The following is a 19,475-nucleotide window of genomic DNA, read 5'->3' on the forward strand; positions in this document are numbered from 1 at the left end:
CGCCAATTCAGTTACAATTGAACTATTTTGCATTTGTGTGCATTGTGTTATAAAATGCATTCTGACTTATTCATAATGATTCATTCTCAGGATTGCTGAAAAGGACACAATAGAGAACATTCAGTAACATGTTAGATTAGGGAACGCTATTCACTGTTAACTAGTTGCTCATTAGCATGCATATTATTAGCATACGTGGCAACATATTACTTATAAAGCACATATTATTGTTGTGTGGACCCAACGAAGACTAAAAAAAATAAATAAATAAAATTGCCTTATTCTGCATGACCATATTCTACTTAAAGGGGTCATTGATTATGATTTCACATTTTTTACTTTAGTTAGTGTGTAATGTTGCTGTTTTAAACATACACAACATCTGAAAAGCTACAACGCTCAAAGTTCAAGTAAAAGGGAAATATTGTATTTTACAGAATATGCTTTTTAAGGCCAACAATTTGCTTTTTAAGGCCAAAAACAGTTGTTAGGGACTACAACAAGCTACTTCCTGGGTTTGTGACATCACCAACCCTGAAATTGACATAAACCCTGCACTCAGGAACACACAATAGAGGTGGTGGGGCCATGTTGGGCTGCTTTAGAGAAGAGTAAGTGTTGCTGTAGTCGGTTGTTGTTGCAATGGCATCGAAACGCTGTTCCTCTTCAGGAACTCGAGCTGCGTCCGGTAAGACGCTTTGGGGAACGTCTCCAGTGTGAGCGGCTCTGAATATCGTGTGTAATCAGACGTCACGGGTGGGGTGACGTAATGACCAGCTGGTATAAAAGCACGTGTGATGCAGACGGCATCAGCTTTTTGTCATTCAGCAAAAGCACTGTGTGTGTTGTCCAAACTTTCTGTTTTGTGAGTCTAATTTTGTGTTGCCTGTCCTGCCACTTTATAAGCTCCACATAGGTCGACCTTATCTTTTTGCATACGAAAAGATAAAGCAGTATGTCAAAGAGATATTTAGTCGATCGCTCTAAGAAAGAGGGCGAGAGCAGCTCACGTTTCAGATCGTGATGCGTGGTCTGTTTGGGAGTGGAGCACGCATGGCTGTATGCATTGTATGCATTGCGAATGTCTTCCGATGCATTTGCTCCATTTCCGGAAGGCTCTTTTTGACGCTGAAGGAGCTTTCACCGGTGTTTCCTGAGGTGCTGATCCCGCTGCCGCTGAGGGAATGGAGACGGTCGAGTCCCTATCTCCTTCCCCACCCATCCAATTCGGCGGCCGTTCTTCGGCGGAAGCCCACTCGGCGGTTACTTCTCCCCGGAGGACGGCCTCGGCGCTTCTCTTATCTTCCTCTGAGGAGGGTGAGTGCTCCACCCCTGTGTCGCTCCAGTAAGAGGAGCTGTTGGAGGTGATGACTCGTGCTGTTGGCAAACTAAACATAAGTTGGCCGGCTGAGGAGCATTACTTCCAACACGGAGCCTGCCGTTCTTCCCCGATCTCCACACTGAGGTGTCGAGATCGTGGGCAAGACCTTTTTCGGCCCGCGCCTTCATCCCCGCCTCAGATTATTATGTAATGTGGTGGGCTTGGGCGCTCGCGGTTACAGAGGCGATGCCTCAGGTAGAACAGATGCTCGCGAGCTATCTGTCCCCTGTTGCGGCATTGTCTCTGAAGGCGCCGTCCTTGCCCTCCAAGCCACTATGTACAACTTCGGCGCTTGTGGGCAAGGGGTATGCGGCAGCGGGTCAGGCTGGTGCATGTCTGCACACCATGTCGGTGTTGCGGGCATGCCAGGCTGACCTGCTGAAGGAGATGGATGAGCGCGAGGTCTTGAGCTGCTGATTTGGCTCTCCACGCCACCAAGGAGCGGAGAGGCATCTCTGGTTGACCCTGTCTGACACTAAAGATTAAGACAGGGTCTTCCTATTGGACGCCCCGTTTGCACCTCTGGGTCTTTTCGGCAACGCCGTCGAGTCCGTCGTCGACAGACACCGGGAGGCTCGTAGACAAGCGGGGTCGGTTCTTGCCTTGTCACCCTCCATCTCAGGTGGCTGCTGGACGGGAGCAGCCTTAACCGCGTGCCAGCCAGCAGAGCGTCACCACTCGCGCTCCTCCGTGTCGGGAACGCTCTTCACCTGCGGGCCGTGCTTCAGGCCAAGAAGGCTTCGAAGAAGCCCTGACGCCCATGGCCCAGGGCTTATGACGGTGCCTGTTCCTCGCCAGTGTCCTCAGGAGGTCGATCTGCCAACCCTGGTGCCCCAAAGCACAGCGATCTCCAGCGAGCAAGCATCTCAGTTTCTTCCGCCCGGAAGCGCGGGACTGAGATGCTCGCCACCCCTTCGGGGGTCTCTAGTGCAGCTAGTTCGGCCGTCCCCTGCCGGTGCGCTGTTCCAGGGCACCGAACTAGCTGCTATGATTACACCAGAGGCCAGTCTTGAGAGACTGGTTCCCTTAGTAGACCATTTGGCCGCATCACGTTGGGTCCTGCAGACTGTAGCGAGAGACTACAGAAACCAGTTTGCTTCTCCACCTCCTTGATTCAACGGGGTTATTCCCACTCTGGTGGGCCCCGAGCAGGCCATCGAGATCAAGAGGTCCCTCTCCACGAAAGGAAGTTCGGGCTCTACAGCCAGTACTTCATAGTTCCAAATAAGGATGGGGGGTTGCGTCCGATTTTAGATCTGCGTTAGCTGAACCGCTCAGTCATGTGTCTGAAGTTCAAAATGCTGACATAAATGCAGGTCAGGTCCGAGGGCTGGTTTGTCACGATCAATCTAAAGAACGCATACTTCCATGTCTCCATCCTTCCCACTCACAGGAAGTTCCTAAGGTTTGCTTTCGGGGGAGAAGCTTACCAGTATCGGGTTCTTCCGCTTGCCTAGCACTCTCACCCCGCACTTTCACGAAGTGTGTGGATGCTGCGTTAGCTCCGTTGCAGCTACAGGGCATCCGCATACTCAATTACATTGACGTTTGGTTGATTCTCGCTCAATCACAGCAGTTGGCAGTTCGGCATCGAGATGTCGTTCTTGCTCACATGAAAGTGCTGGGGTTAAGACTGAACGCCAAGAAAAGTGTGCTTTCTCTGGCTCTGAGAACCACTTATCTGGGCGTTGTGTGGGATTCGCTCATGATGCAGGCTCGTATCACACCTATTAGGATCTAGTCGATCCTTACCACGGTCGCGAGGGTGAAAGAAGGGGCAGACGTCTTGTTGAGACAGGGGCCGAGGCCTGGGGAATGGATGCTTCACCCAGATGTGGTGAAGGGAATCTGGAAAGTGTTTGGCCAGGCTCAGGTGAACCTCTTCGTTACTCAGGAGACAGCGCAATGTCCTCTCTGGTACTCTCTAGTTCATCCAGCTCCATGGGGGCTGGATGCTATGGTACAGACTTGGCTGAGGCTTTATCCGTACGCCTTTGCCTGATCACTCTGCTCCCGGGAGTTCTGGCATGAGTGAGCCGGGACGAGGTCAGTCTACTTCTGGTAGCACCATTCTGGCCGGGCCGAGTATGGTTCTCGGACCTGATTTCTCTCCTCGACGGCTCTCCGTGTGAGATTCCCGTCAGGAGGGATCTCCTCTCACAGGCAGGGGTCTTTCACCCCCTCGATATGCGGGCCACTCCAGGCTCTTCCGTTCTCCGTGCTCCTGAGGGATACACACAGGACAGGGACTTGGAAGTCTGGCAACGTGGGCATCTCATTCCCCAAAACGTCTTACCGGACACAGCTCGAGTTCCTGAAAAGGAACGCCTCAGGTTACGTATGTAACCCTGGTTCCTCGAAGGAACGAGACGCTGCGTCTCGGTGCCACACTTCCTGGATCCCTGCCAGCATTTTCCTCCATTCCTTGAAGGTGATACCGGCTGCATCACACGTGCTTTTATACCAGCTGGTCATTACGTCACCCCGCCCGTGACGTCTCGCCCATCATTTGGACTGATTACAGACGATATTCAGAGCCACTCAAGCTGGAGTCATTCCCCAAAGCGTCTTACCGGACGCAGCGTCTCGTTCCTTCGAGGAATCAGGGTTACATACGTAACCTGAGGCGTTTTTTCACCCCGGTTGTTTCATCTCTTTGTTTGGCCTTCCTAAGGATGCTGGACTTGGGGAACAATGGTTAAAATTTACATTTAACTCACTTCCTGAATATTTAAATCCGTATATAGCTTTCCGTGCTGCACATTTTACGGCAGACAGCTTGTAAGAGGATTGCGCAGAACCTGTGCAAATATGGCTCTTACAGGACGTTTCAGAATGGTATGTTTCTTTGTTTGTTGTTGTCTCATACTTGTAGATACAATGTTATTTGTAAATGCTACTGCTTATGTTGCTTACTGCTTCAAATGTACGGTTTTATCCTGATTAAAGCTGTAATACAGCAGAATACATGATTGCATTGTAGCATTTTTGAAACAGTAAGAAGTTTTTGCCAGCAAGTATTGCTCGCTACTACGGCCACCGTGTGTGCGTCCATGTTTAACGCTTCTCTTAGCTATGTGAAAAATATCTGTCTGTCTATACACATAAAGTGTATTATTGGAACACAGTTCATTGATGGAGCTGACGAGCTGATCATCTGAATGAGAGAGAGAGAGAGAGAGAGAGAGATGCAGAGAAGGGGACGCGAGGAACAGGATTAAGAACCGCTGCTTTAGAACATTGATTTTGAAACTTGTGAATCCATTAGAATCGTTAGAAGACAGAATTGTGATTCATATATGAACAGATTTTTTGTGCACCCCTAGTTTTGATGGCATGGCAACAACTCTTCTCTAAAGCAGCGCAACATGGCCTCGCCCCATTTGTTGCATGTTCCCGGGGGCGGGGTTTCTGTAAATTTCTGGGTTTGTGATGTCACAAACCCAGGAAGTAGCTTGTTGTAGTCCCTACGAGTCGTTTTTGTAGGCATTAAGCTGCAATAATTTTCAAAGACAATATCTCCTTTTGCATTGAACCTTCAGCGTCGTAACTTTGCAGATATTGTTTATGCTCAAACAGCAACATTACACATTAACTAATGTTAAAAAAGTGAAATCACAATCAACCACCCCTTTAAATAATTTTTTCCTGAGGTTTTAAGGTTTCATTTACTTATTTCATGCTATAAAAACTGGGCGTGGAGTCATGATTGTGATCTTGCTATTGGGTCTGCAGGAGTTTGGGCGGGACTTGATACCGCAGCTCAACCTCACAACCACTAATGCGCAAACTCGGGCTCCAAATAAATCAATACTGTGCAGACTCTGGCTCCAAATGACATAATTTTCCCAAGATGACAGCGGCCATACTGAGATGTTTTGGCTTCACGTTTCTATAGAGAAAGGGGAAAGGGAAGTGGTGTGTGGCCAAGTATGGTGACCCATACTCGGAATTTGTGCTCTGGATTTAAGCCATCCAAGTGTACACACAGTAGTGAACATACACCCTATAGTGGAAGGAAGTGGAGATGCTTTGTCCATCTTTTTTATAGTTTATGGTTTCCACCCACGGCGCTGCCATTCTGTTTTTGCAAGCGACAATGGTGTATCAGATCTAACGCCATGGCAAAAGTGTGTTGAAAACATGCTAACTGTTCTGTCTTTGGCTGTACAGACAAGCAAAGAACACTATTTAGAGTCCCAGCCACAGGAGACAACAGAGCAGCGGATTTTATTTATTTATTGTAAATTATGCTGCTGCCATACATATCTGATATAAACATGCAATTTCTTTCCAAGCTTCAGAGACTTAGAACCGATTGTGTTTGTAACTTGTGTGGTTTTTTTTACATAAACTTGTGTGTATTTGACAGTTTAAGTGCAATAAAACATGAAAGAGAGTTTAGTATTCACATGCCATGTGACAGATACTTTCTGTGTGTTTGCTTCAGATGTGTGCACTCAGAATTTTCAACTGATACTCTTCTTTGATTAGAATATTTATGTAACATTTACCCACATGCTCGTTTAGATACAGGCACGCTAAATATGGTTCTGTGTTTGATTTGGCCACTGTAGTAGTAAAGCCATTGTTAGTCTTTATAATGGGCTCATAGTTCTGGTCAGTAGTGATCACTTTAGATATGCAGTCTGTAATCAAATAATCCCTTCGAGGACTGTAGTATCATTTGTTAGAATGATTATATGAAAAGCATGGCTATTTAGTGTGTGTATAAAGATTTGGGTCTGATTTCACCTCAAACTGACAAGGCAATATTGACATTATTGTTTACAATACACCACAGCACATGCAACTACCAGTATTGGTAAGGGGTTTCCGGACAACGTGTACTAGGTGGTTAGTGAATCACAACGCACTGTGCCAGTTAACCAATCTGAGCTCATTGTGTATTTGTGAAGGAGGGGCTTTATATAATCAGAAACTCAACAGACCGTTTTAGGAGAATGGAAATGTGGTGTAAAATAAAGGTAAAATATGTGAAAAATAATGTGATTTTTTAAAACCGAAGCATGAACACGTTATAGTGCACCCCATAAACACAATCAATCCTTAGAAATAGCTGGTTTGCCATCCCTTTAAACCTACCCCATACCTAAACATCACTACAACAAGCTATCAATAAGCAGCAAATTAGGAGTTTATTGAGGGAAAAGCTGCGCATAAGCTTAAGCAAGTTGTCCATTTTTCGCACAAAATGGTTCAAGTGCAACTATTGATGTTCTTTAAAAAGAAGACAAGAGAAGGTATGGTAAAACAAAAACACATCTTGAGAGTTGAAAAGCATTCACTGCATGATGAAGCCTGTTAGAATGCAGTTAGAATGCCCCTATAATTCAAGTAATGAAAGTAAAGAATACCTGTGTATGAGTTTTTATTTTTTATATTTATCACACAATTTGTTCATGTTTCATCTGCTGTTGTATGAACTCACCTGAGTATCTCCACTTTGCAATTAGGGCTTCTCATACCAATGGATAATAGGTCGAAGTTTATATAAATGATGGCCTTTATCTCAATATCAATCTCTCTGATACGATTGGCTGGTGATCTCAGAGTGGACACGACCAGTGCCCAGCTCAGATCTGTGACCCCATCCAGTCTTAGACAGAAAGAAAAATCATTTATAGGTTAAATGACATGAAGTGCTTGGTAAATTGCTAAATATGAATGCCGTCTCATGTTATTTAGTGCATTCACTGAACATCCTGAATTTTCATTTGTCAGAATTACACTCAGTAATACAATTATTCAGTACTTTTTGTTTGTTTATGTTACACTGGCTGATATGACAGTCATCTAGAAGTTACACATAGTAGTGGTTTTCAGCTACTGATGGCATTATAGAAATGTGTTAATTTATTTCATGAAAGAAGGTGCAGAGTATAAATACAACGACTATAATTATGTTACGGGGCTGACGAGATGTGAGACATGCGGATCCATGTGCAAAGCTTTATTAGAAAACATGGTCATACAGGCAGGGTCAGGAGACAGCAAACAGGTATGGCAGAGGCAAGACCAAGAGCAATCCGTGGAGCAAGCGTGGGTCGATGATCGGCGAACAGTATCCAAAGGGGCAAGGCAGAGAGATAATCCAGAGACGAGAGCAATAATCCAAACGGGGAGCGAACAGAGTCCAAACGGCAGAGGCTAAGGGTAAATCCAGGAAACACGGGCAGGGTCAGACACGGCAGGAAAACAAGGCAAGACTAAGGCTAAGAAAATGGCTCTGTAAAGTGCTATCGCTAGGTGAGTGATAAATGCAACAGAATACTCGGCCACACCAGGATCCAGCGGCTTTTCCAGTCGACATTGGCCAGGTATGGACATGGCACGTATATTATTAACCCTCGAGCAGGGCTCGCGACCGCTCGAGGAGTATATACAAGAGTATTTAGACCTCGCCCATTTTTCTGATCTGCCGGACTTTGCACTCATAGACTTTTTTTGTGAGGGCATTAATCAGCCGCTCAAATCTCAGTTAATCCGCGAGGGTCCCCGTTCATCTCTCAGTAAATTTATGGACTATGCTTTACTGTCTGTGAGCTCTCGCTCTGTCCTGTCACGGCTAAAGAGGCCGCCTGTGAGCTCACGCCTTGTCCTGTCACGGCTAAAGAGGCCGTCTGTGAGCTCACGCCCTGTCCTGTCACGGCTAAAAACGCAGTCTATGAATCCTCGTCCTGCCCTGCCACGCCCCCTGAGATCATGAATGCTCTCCCTGTATTGTCTGTCTCTGCTCTCCCTGTGTTGTCTGTCTCTGTTTCCCCTAGATCTCAGACTCTGCCATGGTTTCCTGCCCAGTCTGCTTCCTGGCGAGGGTCTTCTGCTCAGGTCTGGTGGTCCTCTGCCCCGCCATGGTGGTCTTCTGCTCGGGTCTGGTGGTCGTCTGCTCCGCCGTGGTGGTCTTCTACTCCGGTCTGGTGGGCTCCTGGTCCGTCTACTCCGCCCTGGTGGGCTCTTGCTCGGGTCTGGTGGTCGTCTGCCCCGCCATGGTGGTCTTCTGCTCGGGTCTGGTGGTCGTCTGCCCCGCCGTGGTGGTCTTCTACTCTGGACTGGTGGTCGTCTGCTCCGCCGTGCTGGTCTTCTGCTCGGGTTTGGTGGTCTTCTGCTCGGGTCTGGTGGGCTCCTGGTCCATCTGCTCCGCCCTGGTGGGCTCTTGCTCTGTCCTGGTCTCCGGTTCCGGCTGGATGTCTTGCCTCCACCATACCTGTTTGCCAATCTCTGACCCTGCCTGTTTTCTGACCATGTTTTTTAATAAAGCTTTGCATATGGATCCGCACGTCTCACGTTTCGCCAGCCCCGTAACAAATTAGGCTAATGATATGACTGGAGTCTGTATACATCATTATGAAAATTTTTCAAAGATGTATTCATTTCTTTTCATGTAATTTTTTTTGAGGAAAACAAATATTAACTGAATCTTCACTTTTTGATAATTCCCCATAAGCACATCCACCCAGGCCCGTAGCCAGCTATGAGGCCACCGAGGTCCGGACCTCAGTATATTTTTCATATTCAAAAATAACATTTGTTCTCTGAATGACTAATTTGCTGTTAAACTCCCCATATGAATGTCGTCTGCATGTATAATTCAATTTAGACAGTTTGCAAGAATGTGGACGCAAAAAAAAAAAAAAAAAATTATAATATCTTTTAAAGACGTTATCAACGCTGTCAAAAACAGTAGTATTTAACACTACTACACAGATCTGTAGAACAAGTAGGTTACAGAATGAAATGAAATGCACAAACAGCCATGAAGAAGTCTATGCGATGTCATTCAGTATAGGCTAGTAGTTAAATTTTCACAAATTATGCTAAAAAATATTCATAAGAGCATTATACAGTGTTCTCAGCTATATAGCAATGGTTATTAATAAAAATTATAACAGTAGTATTGTTGCATGAATAATAAACAGCTGATAAAAAATATCCACCCCCAACTATAGTAAAGTATTAACACATTTTGATGCAATAGGGTATGATTTAAAAATGACCATCCCTCCAAAACAGAGAAAACATCTTTCACAAACATCTACATGTCTGTCTCTTTTAAAGTGTTATAGTGTACATAATGAGTTGTATTTGTAGGGGTTATTATAGCACAACATTATTTTATGCATAGGGGTTATTATATGCACACACACACACACACACACACAAATGCATATATCTCCCTGTACTTACCTGAGGACTCTGGAGATGACAGGCAGCAGTCTCATAATGGCTTCGTCTACATTAGCATATTTCCTGACGTCGAATATCAGTGATGTATCCTCAGAGGTCAGCAGAGTAGTTGCTATATTTGACCACTCTGAAGGAGTAACGTGCACATCCTCATCTATTTGAAATTCAACCCGGCCTTTATTCTCAACCACAGGCAGGGCAACGTCAAGTTCCTCCAAACAGCGAGAGAGATTAACTGAAATCTCAAATAATGGCTTTGCCTTGACTTTCTGTAAAATATTTTTGACTACTTCCTCTGTCCTTACATGAAGTGATGTATTTTGGAAAAAGCAGGACAGGAGCTTGTTGCTTGGACCTGCAGAGATGCCCAGGAGAAAGAGGAGAAATATGTCTAGTTGGCCAGTTTTGCTCCTTAAAGCTCTGTCCACTGCTCTACTGTGCATATCAGTTGGTACTTCTGTAGGACTGAGCAACTTTTGTGCTTTTTCTGCAAGTGTAAAAGACATTACATTTCCCTTGCTGGGTTCATAATGCACAGCAACATACAATGCTGCCAGGAACTCTTGGACGCTGGGATGTGTGAAGCGGTACATTTTCCCTAAACCCATCAGGTTCTGCTTTTTGAAAAACATGGGCCAATCTTCAGAGAGTTTGACAGGAAGAAGAGGATCAGTATTGGTTTCTCTCTGGTCCTTCTCAATAAAGGTCAACTTGTCCTTTTCCAGCATGTGCCAAGCCAGCTTACCCAACTTAAGGATCTCCCCAGCACCCGATTCAGTGGACTTTTCCACTTGTCTCTTCATTTGAATCAGGAGAAAATGTGTGAACATCTCTGTCAGGGTGAGAGGAGGATCTGTGTTGTAACTGTTACTGAAAAGCTCTTCCAAAACAGTAGAAGCCATCTGACAAAAGAATGGCAAGGAGCGCATGATGTACAGGGTTCTGGATGATTTCACGTGAACAGTCGCTCTCACGGCAATGGCTTTGTCACACACTTCACTTCTGATATGATCTTCCCACTGTAAGTCATCAAACCCATGAAGTTCAACCACCTTCTGTATATGTTCTGGAGGAATTAAACCTGCATCTTTTAGCCTGGAAGTGACCAAGATCTGGGCAGAAGGAAGAAGGTTCCCTCTGAGAAGATTCACCAGCATGCAGCCTACAGAAACCTGTGTCACTGGGTCAGTGCATGCCTCGGTGCACTTAAAATTAAGAGAAAATCTAAATTCACCAAGTCCATCCCAAATAAAGAGGATCTGAGACCGTTTGACTGTCTCTGGCTTCAATAAGTTTAGAAAGAGCAAATCTAAGAGCTGCATCAGGCTGAATTTCTTGTGTTGTAGTATGTTCAGCTCACAAAGGTGAAGAGGAAACACAAAATCAATGTGCTGGTGTGTTCTGCCATGTGCCCAGTCTAAAACAAACTTCCTCACAGCTGATGACTTGCCAGATCCAGATATTCCTCTCATCATAATGGTGCGGATACGGCCATCTGTAGAAGAATGAGGCTTCAGGAGATCATCGTATTTAATCATATTTTCATCTTTAATGTCCTCATTATAGGGTCTTTCCAGCTCACGCATCTCATGGGCCATTTGGCCATCCAAATGTGTCTTGTTTGACACATACATCTTCAGTGGAATGTCATTTGGAGCCTTTAGTGTACCCTCATATCGCTTTCTTAAGTTTTCTTGCAGTAAAGACTTCAAAGTTTGGATATCCTCTTTAGGAGTTTCTTCATCAGCAAGTAAAGAACTGGAAATATGTCAGAAATGTGTTCAGTGAGATTGTATACAAAATAACAATATACCATACTGTATACATTATTCTACCTATACCTATCTCATTCTACCTGTTTATCATGTGCGTGATCAGAAAAAGGTTTATCTTAGGATCAAGCTCTTTCTGATCACCCACATGATAAACATATCCCTTGCTACAGTTTATTTACCATCTAGACTAAAAATAGCTGCTATAACCCCAGTGCTAAAAAACCTGGTCTTGACAACATAGTCCTGAGTAACTTTTGACCCATTTCCAAACTTCCCTTTCTTTCTAAAATGTTAGAAAATGTGGTCACCAATACAATTACAGTCTCATTTGGACAAACACAATATGCATGAACCATTTTAGTCTGGTTTTCATCCTCTCCACAGCACAGAGATTGCTCTTTTAAGAGTAGTCAATGACCTCCTTCTTGCTTCTGACTCTGGTGCCCTCAGCCTCCTGGGGCCTGTACCATGATGGTAGATGAACAAATTCAGAGTTACAGGATTAGTTTTGAGTTGACAAAACCAAACCACTCCAATCTGGCTTTGTTGGTACCATGATGCGGATCATCAACTTTCTTTGTCAACTCAGGCTTTGATCCTGAGTTTGTGGAGCACGTACACATGAATGTGTGACATCACTGGCGAAGAGCCAATCACGAGCCTTGGTTAAAGGTTTTGCTAAAGGTTAAGAGATTGAAGAATATGATGAATTTAAATGCATTTACAATGAAAAAAGTACTTGTTCATGAAAGAGGACAAATAAAAGAAATGATCTTGCTTTATCAGTGCAGTCACAAGTTAAACTTGTTTAGTTTATATAGTTGGAAATATACAACGATAGAGACTCAAACATGTAAGGTCACAGTCATTTTTAAGGCATTATCTATTGATTCTACAACTTATTTATATTACATACGATCTGTTTATATTAACATTCATTTAAAATAAATGATTTATAATAACTGTTAAACTAAAATTGCTTGTGTGTAATGGATTAATAATAATATAAATCATATAATTATATAAATCATATGAAATAACTAAGTAATTATCATTAAAGCCAGACATTTTTCTTTTAGTACTAGTGACCTTTAATTTGGAGCAAGAGAAACTGGGGGAGTGACTTTTTTTTGTGTCAGACACGAGTCACTTTGCTCTCATCTGATTGGTCCAATTTCAGTTTGAGATCTCTAACTCAGACCATAACCTGCCCCGGAGCAGGTTAGCCGTGGAGTGTGGCAATGAACGCAGCTAAAAGCCAAGCCACTTTCATGGTACCTAAAACCCAGGATTGGTGCAAACTAAACTGAAACTTACCTGGCTAACCAGCAAATCCGGCTTCATGGTACAGGCCCCTGGTGGATCTGAATGCAGCTTTTGATACTGTTTGCCATTCAGTACTTCTATTTCGACTATGTGCTATCGGTATCACTAGTACAGCTTTTCAGTGTTTAACTTCATATCTTTCAGACAGGCAACAATTTATAAGCCCCAACAAACACAAAGCTTGCACTGTCACGTTTCCTGTGGTGTACCTCAAGGATCTGTTCCTGGTCCATTTCTTTTTTTAATCTATACTTCCCAATTCTGTTTTTCCTCTTCCTTACATTAAAGCCCTTAATCTTTTGCAATTAGTTCAAAATGCTGCTGCTCGTATCGCATTCAGTTCAAAATACTTGTCCTAGTTTCTAAGGTGATGGATGGATTTCTAAGATGATACATGGGGCAACTTTTTGAGCAATTTTGCTTGAGCACTTTCACATTGAAAATGGGTAACAAATTTCTACCTGGATCATTTAGATCAGTGGTGGGCCCTGTGTCTCACTTGGTTGCCCGTTGACGGCAACATTGCTCAAAATGTTGCCCTGTGTATCATCAGCTTACAGATTGAGTTAGGAGAATTTGCCTGAAATACCCAAATACCTTTTGGTGGTACAGCGTGCAGCATTTCAGCTCCAAAGCTTTGGAAGAAGTTGCCCCAAAACCTCTGTGCTGTCTCCTTTAAGACCTTAAGACTAAACTAAAAAGCATTCACAATATGTTTTGCTAACTGATTGTCTCCATTCACTGTCACACCGTGACTCAATTCATATACTGTCTTGTATGTTAAATAATCAATGCCTGACTGCCTGGTCCCTGAGTGTATTATTTGTGTAATCTCCTTATATTATGTAACACGTCCTTGTGTTTGTGAAAGGCACTATAAATAAAATATTATTATTATTATACAAAAAGACTAGACAGGACAGTGTACAACAAGACTTACCACGACTCTGTGGACTGATTATTCATTTTTCTTTGGTCTTCAAGAACATTTTCTTTTAGATTTGATGCCATCGTAGTCGGCGCTGCAAATGCAAAACACACTCTATTTAAATACACAGGGTCTCATGGGCTCTTTAAAGATGCTAAACTACACATAAACAGGGGCGTAGATTACGCGGGGGACGTCCCCCCCCCCCACTTTTTATAAAAAGTAAATTCGTCCCCCACACTTTTTCATTGGACAGTTGTGTTCTCGACATGTTGAGGTTTTAATGGAGCAATGTATATAAATGCAGAATGATTTAAAATTCATCGAGACAAGATCATTTATACATGACGTTTACGTTTCCATGGCAATCAGGCACTCAGTTTGTGACGTCACGACATGCCCAGGCTCGCGCCCGCGGTGTATCCATCATTCATTAGAAGTCGAGATGAGTTCAAAGCGACAAGAAACTCTTCACTCCTTTTTTACGAAGAAGTCAAGCAGCGTAAGTTGGCATGTGGGATCCGAATAGTGTTGCACAATGTTGAGGGACTCTGCCTATTGCTCTTGTTGAATAATTAGCAAGTTTTAATGTTCATTATATGGAGGGGAAAAAAGCTGCCTGGACAAACATGCACTTATTTATTTTCAGTGTATTTTTCCGTAACTCTTTTGTAACGTCTTTTATTTTAACACGTATGTATGTTATCAGAACCCTTCAAATAAGAATAAAGATAATGTTGAACTGAGATTTTACAGCGTTTGCAGCATTGTGACATGTTTAACTCTAATGTTCAATTCTACATGATGTATTTCAATCAAAGTATAGCACTGATTTGATACAGGACTGATCTTCATTTAGGGCTGCTCTGTCATTATTGCACTAATTGGACGTTTTTATGTGTTGTCAAGAATGAACAAGAAACAGTCAGCCTAGGTTTGTTAGCAGAAGCAGGACGACAAACAAGAAAAACAAACTTCACAGCTGAGAAGAACTGATAGAGTGGCTTTTAACACCTGGCTGTTTTTACATTGTATAAAATCTATTAATACACGATCGTTTGTAGGATTATATATGGACCAATCATAGAAAACACATAATTAGTTAAATATAGAAAAATAAAAAATAACATTAGTATGATGAACAACTATCATTTTTAACTACAGTATGTAATTATTAGCTTGCATATTGGTTGTTTATTAGTACTTAAGCACATATTAATTCTGTATTCTTCATGACCATATTCTGCAACCCATAATCCTAAACTTAACAAATACAACTACTACCTTACAAGCTATTAATAAGCAGTAAATAAAGAGATTATTGAAGTAAAAGTCATAGTTAATAGTGAATATGTGTTTATCATTCTAAAGTGTTAAAACATTATTTAGGATACAAATGATCGGTTATTGTCCAGCAGTGTATTTAATGTGTTATTTTCTTCTGTATGTCACTATTCCCTGTATGTACATGTTTCAAACACTGCTTTATTTGCTGTAGACAGAGGCAGAAGTGAATTCAGATGAGAGTGAATGAGGCAGAAGGTTTCAGTGAGGCTTCAGATGTAAAGATTATTTACAGAATTGTCAATGATAAGATATTTATTTTAACATAGACTAATCAGACTAATGTAGAACAGAACAGAATAAAGGAGTATGTGAATGTGCAAGTATCCATTACTGTGTGCCATGTACTCTACATACATACAACACTCACAAAATACAATCTGAAATATCTAAACAATAGTACCCTTATAAGGACATCTTTGTAACTTATACTCAAAAAGGTGCATATTAGTACATTAGAGTACCAATACCGTAATGTACAACTATGAAACTTTTTGGGGTAAATAAGGTACACAGATGTGCTTTTAATGGTACTGTCCCAGTGACAAGCTGTTGTATTTCTTTCTTTCTTTTTCTTTTTTCTATCTTTCTTTCCTTCTATTTTATAATCATATATAATAATATAATCATAAAGCATATTAAGCAAAAAGGTATGATTAAAAATAAAACCTGTCAATTAGACAAGGGTTAACTGAAAAAAAAACAACAACACAAAAACAGGTAAAACAAGACATTCCATCCCCCCCACTTTTGAAATGATGGCTACGCCCCTGCACATAAATGTCCCAAATACCTGACAGGTATCACTGAAATTAGGTCCTGAGAAAACACACCTGAGAGTTTGTGAGTTACGGGCAATTTTATAGGCTACATGAAGTATAGCTTATACTCGGTCTAAGCCGTGTTCACGCCTTCTTGCTTTCATTTTACTACTTTAGTTTTTTTACATATTCTCTGCATACATTGACCAAAATATCAAGACAATCGTATCAGCATGGATTACCGCAGAAAAGCGATGATATGTTGATTGTTTTCGACAGCGTTCACCTGATCCCTCTCTCGGTGTCTCTGCACAAGAGGCGTGACTACAGAGAAACAGAAGGAAGAGAGAATCGCTCGCGCAGTTTATTAGACAGTAACTCGTCTCTTGCAGTGTCTCGTCCTGGCGCTAGTGGCGCATCTTATATTTTAACCTTACAGTCTATGATATACCAACCGATTTAGGACACATAAACGCCATATTAATAAAACATTGCTTGTGATGTAGTGAGGTAGTAAACAAGCTAAGCGTGTTTTCCTCAAAACAAGTTTTCCTCGCTCTGAACAAAATACATACTGAGAGAAGTCCCAAGGGACCGTCTGCAAAGTGCGAAACGCGAAAAATATTACTACTAAAATACTCAATAACTTCACAGTAACACACTGTACTTTCACCAGATTCGGTTCACACATCACCGCTCTCCTGCTGGTTATACTACAACACTCATTGCTTTTAATGCTGCCACAAACTATTATTTTGATAATCGATTAATTGCGATTAATCGACTAATCGACGATTATTTCACTAGTAGACTTCGACTGATTATTCAGCTTTTGCAATTAGTTAAAATATTAAGTTATACGTATTCTAACATAAATAAAGGTCACTTTAGCTTTAGAAAAGCATATTACGTAATTGCAATTATTATACAATTAATTGGTTACACTTTACAATAAGGTTAATTAGCTAACATTAGTTAACATGACCTATGAATGAAAAATGCTTCTAATGCATTTGTTAATCTTAGTTAATGTTAATTTCAGCATTTACTAATGCATTAGTTGTGTTTTTTAACATTTGTAAATGCACTGTGAACTAACATGAACAAACAATGAACAACTCTACTTTTATTAACCAACATTAACAAAGATGAATTCATAAATGTAATAAATCATTCATGTTAGTTAATACATTAACTAATGTTAACAAATGATACCTTATTGTAAAGTGTTACCAATTCATTATACAAATGCATGTATTTGGCACACAAAATGAGATGACAGACAGAGACTCTCTCTCACCATTCAATTAGCTACATGAAAAAGTAACTTGCACATTCTGCCTAACATCTCCTTTTGTAAGTCATAAAGATAAGAAACATAAAGGTAAGTGAAAAGACGCTTTGGATAAACTATTTTATTCACAACATAATGTCAGATACCTTATAGGGTTATGATAACCAAAACAGTCCTGAGCTAGATCAAGCTTTGATCTCTGTAAACCAAACTATCACTTTAATGAAATTATTTTTTTCCCACTAATAAAAATATTTTATCATTAGCTAGCTCCACACTGGAGAGCTGCTCTAGAACAGAAAATCAAGTTGTAATTCTAACTGAAAGCGACACTGACTCTGGTTTTTCATGTTTAATACCGTAAAGCTACTTGAATTAAGGCTATCTATTGCATAAAGTACTATATAAATAAACATGATGCAGAGGCGGATCTAGGATTTTTTTAGAAGCAGGGGCCACAATGGGGCCACCATTTACAGAGAGGGGCCAAGTTTACCTTTCAAGTCTTTGGAAACGTTAACAATAACGGCTTAAATATTTCCATATGTAGGCCTATGTATGCATGTGTGTGTGTGTGTGTGTATTCATTAATAATAACATACACAATAAACATTCAAACATTCAAATCTGAGGATAACTCTATAACACTTAAGTTTCATGAAATAATTTTTAGAGCATGCCATGTGATTTTGTTTAGAGTTGACTAACTAGTTACTCACATTATCCGAGCATCCATGCAGTTTATTGTCTTGTGCTTCCCAAACTGCTTTGTCTCCATGCGCACATTCACACTTCTCCCCAATAGGAGACTTTTAGATGTCTTTAATCATGATGCTAATGTCTTTTATTTATTGCACATTGTTTATTGAAAACTTTCTGCTTACACTGCTTGAGCCCACATTTCTTTGGTCAAACTTCATTTAATCGCTAAAATTTGTATCAAATGTCTTCCTTTAAAAACAAAAATATAATAAATAAATAAACATTCTTATGTTCTCAAGTCGATTATCTTTCCTATATATATTATTATATTATATTCCCTAATTATATTCTCTGCCAGTGCCCCTCTGGCCCCACCCCTAGATCCTCCAGTGACATGATGTGACCGGACTTTACTGGACTGGAGTAACGTTACGTTACTCAACTGTAGAGCTCATGCAACATCCACATCATTGTAATTAGATGCATTTTTAACTTCGTGTTTACAATTGTGACGACGAGCACTTATCAGTGTCAACTAAACACTGGATTTTCAAAAGTATGTGAAATATTTAAAGTTCGCGCCATAGAATCTTTAAAATACATCGAGAGTTTCACACACCGATCTGTTATTGTGACATTTACACCCCCCTAAACGTGATGCTAAACGAAACAAACGATGATTGTTTGTTTGACATGTCGGTCAAACGGCCTCATGGGCGGGCCTTGGCCAATGAAAGCGGCCATCTATTCCAGACCTTCAGCCGTCAGTCTGAAGGTCTGGCTACGCGAGACTAAATGAGATCAAACGACTACTCGACAACAAAAATATTTGTTGACAATTTTTTATTGTCGATAATGTGGACTAATCATTGCAGCCCTATATTTTCTTTTACTGGTGTTACCTTACAGTACTTCTTGGGAAATAATAAAGGTTTTTATGAAATATTTTATGAAATATTATTTGTCTATTTTTTCAGCGCATGTAGTCGGTTACAGAAAAATAATGCAACAAATATGGAGATTATGTTTCATTTATTTTAATCAGGTTTGTTAAAAGGGTGACTGAATGATGTTAGTTCATTTGAGCAACCAATGATTCCAATGATTCAACCAATGTCATGATTTAATCCTTTAAATCTTACCTCTTGTGTGTAGCAGAATTCAGTGGATGTAAAATTAATATCATGTCACATGTGACACATTTTATGTAATAGAAAAAATGACAGTAACACCAGTGACACAATGGCTGCATCTGAAAACTGAAACATGTTGCCTTCAGAGGACACATTCCAAGGTAGGACGGCATCAAGGCACGTCCGAATCCAAAGTTAGCTTCACTTCCTGTCTCATGAGATACCTTCATCTCATCGATTTTTGAAGGCAGCATAGATGTATCCTTCGGTGCCTTTGATATCCCACAATCCTGTGTATTCTATTCCGTTATGGGTGAGCTAAAAAAATAAAGATGGCGTCTGAAAGTTACGTTTTGTGGTTAGTTTGTGTGTAAAGGTATATTTCTGATTAACTTTTTGCATGTTTGATGTTACTTCTAGCGAGAAATTAGTATTATAGAATTTATAGTAATATTTGTTTAGTTATCACCAAAACTCGTTCTATTTTGTTTTAGATCATTAACCCGTTGCTGCCTCAGAAGCCTGTCCGAAATCAGTTTCGTGAGGTGCCTTCGGGCAGAAATGCTGCCAGTCTTTAGGCTTGTTCGACTTCATACGGCGCAGAAAAGATCAGCTGCCGCCTG

The 19,475-nt window shown here is 41.4% G+C and overlaps 1 protein-coding gene across 1 annotated transcript in view; it reads right to left on the reverse strand.

Annotated features, from left to right (window-relative positions):
- Nucleotides 1-16,059, reverse strand: part of LOC306885862 (NACHT, LRR and PYD domains-containing protein 12-like) — a 29,901-nt gene extending 13,842 nt beyond the window's left edge. Inside the window, exons 1-4 of the mRNA XM_079442655.1 lie at nt 15,966-16,059; nt 13,631-13,712; nt 9,590-11,347; nt 6,834-7,001 (exon numbers count right to left, since the gene is read on the reverse strand). Of these exons, the coding sequence (XP_079298781.1) occupies nt 6,834-7,001; nt 9,590-11,347; nt 13,631-13,701 (1,997 nt within the window). The 5' untranslated portion in view covers nt 13,702-13,712; nt 15,966-16,059. The remainder of the gene's footprint in view (nt 1-6,833; nt 7,002-9,589; nt 11,348-13,630; nt 13,713-15,965) is intronic.
- Nucleotides 16,060-19,475: the final 3,416 nt, after the last annotated feature.

The sequence above is a fragment of the Barbus barbus genome, assembly GCF_936440315.1.
Source record: "Barbus barbus genome assembly, chromosome: 19".
Classification (NCBI taxonomy): Eukaryota; Metazoa; Chordata; class Actinopteri; order Cypriniformes; family Cyprinidae; genus Barbus; species Barbus barbus.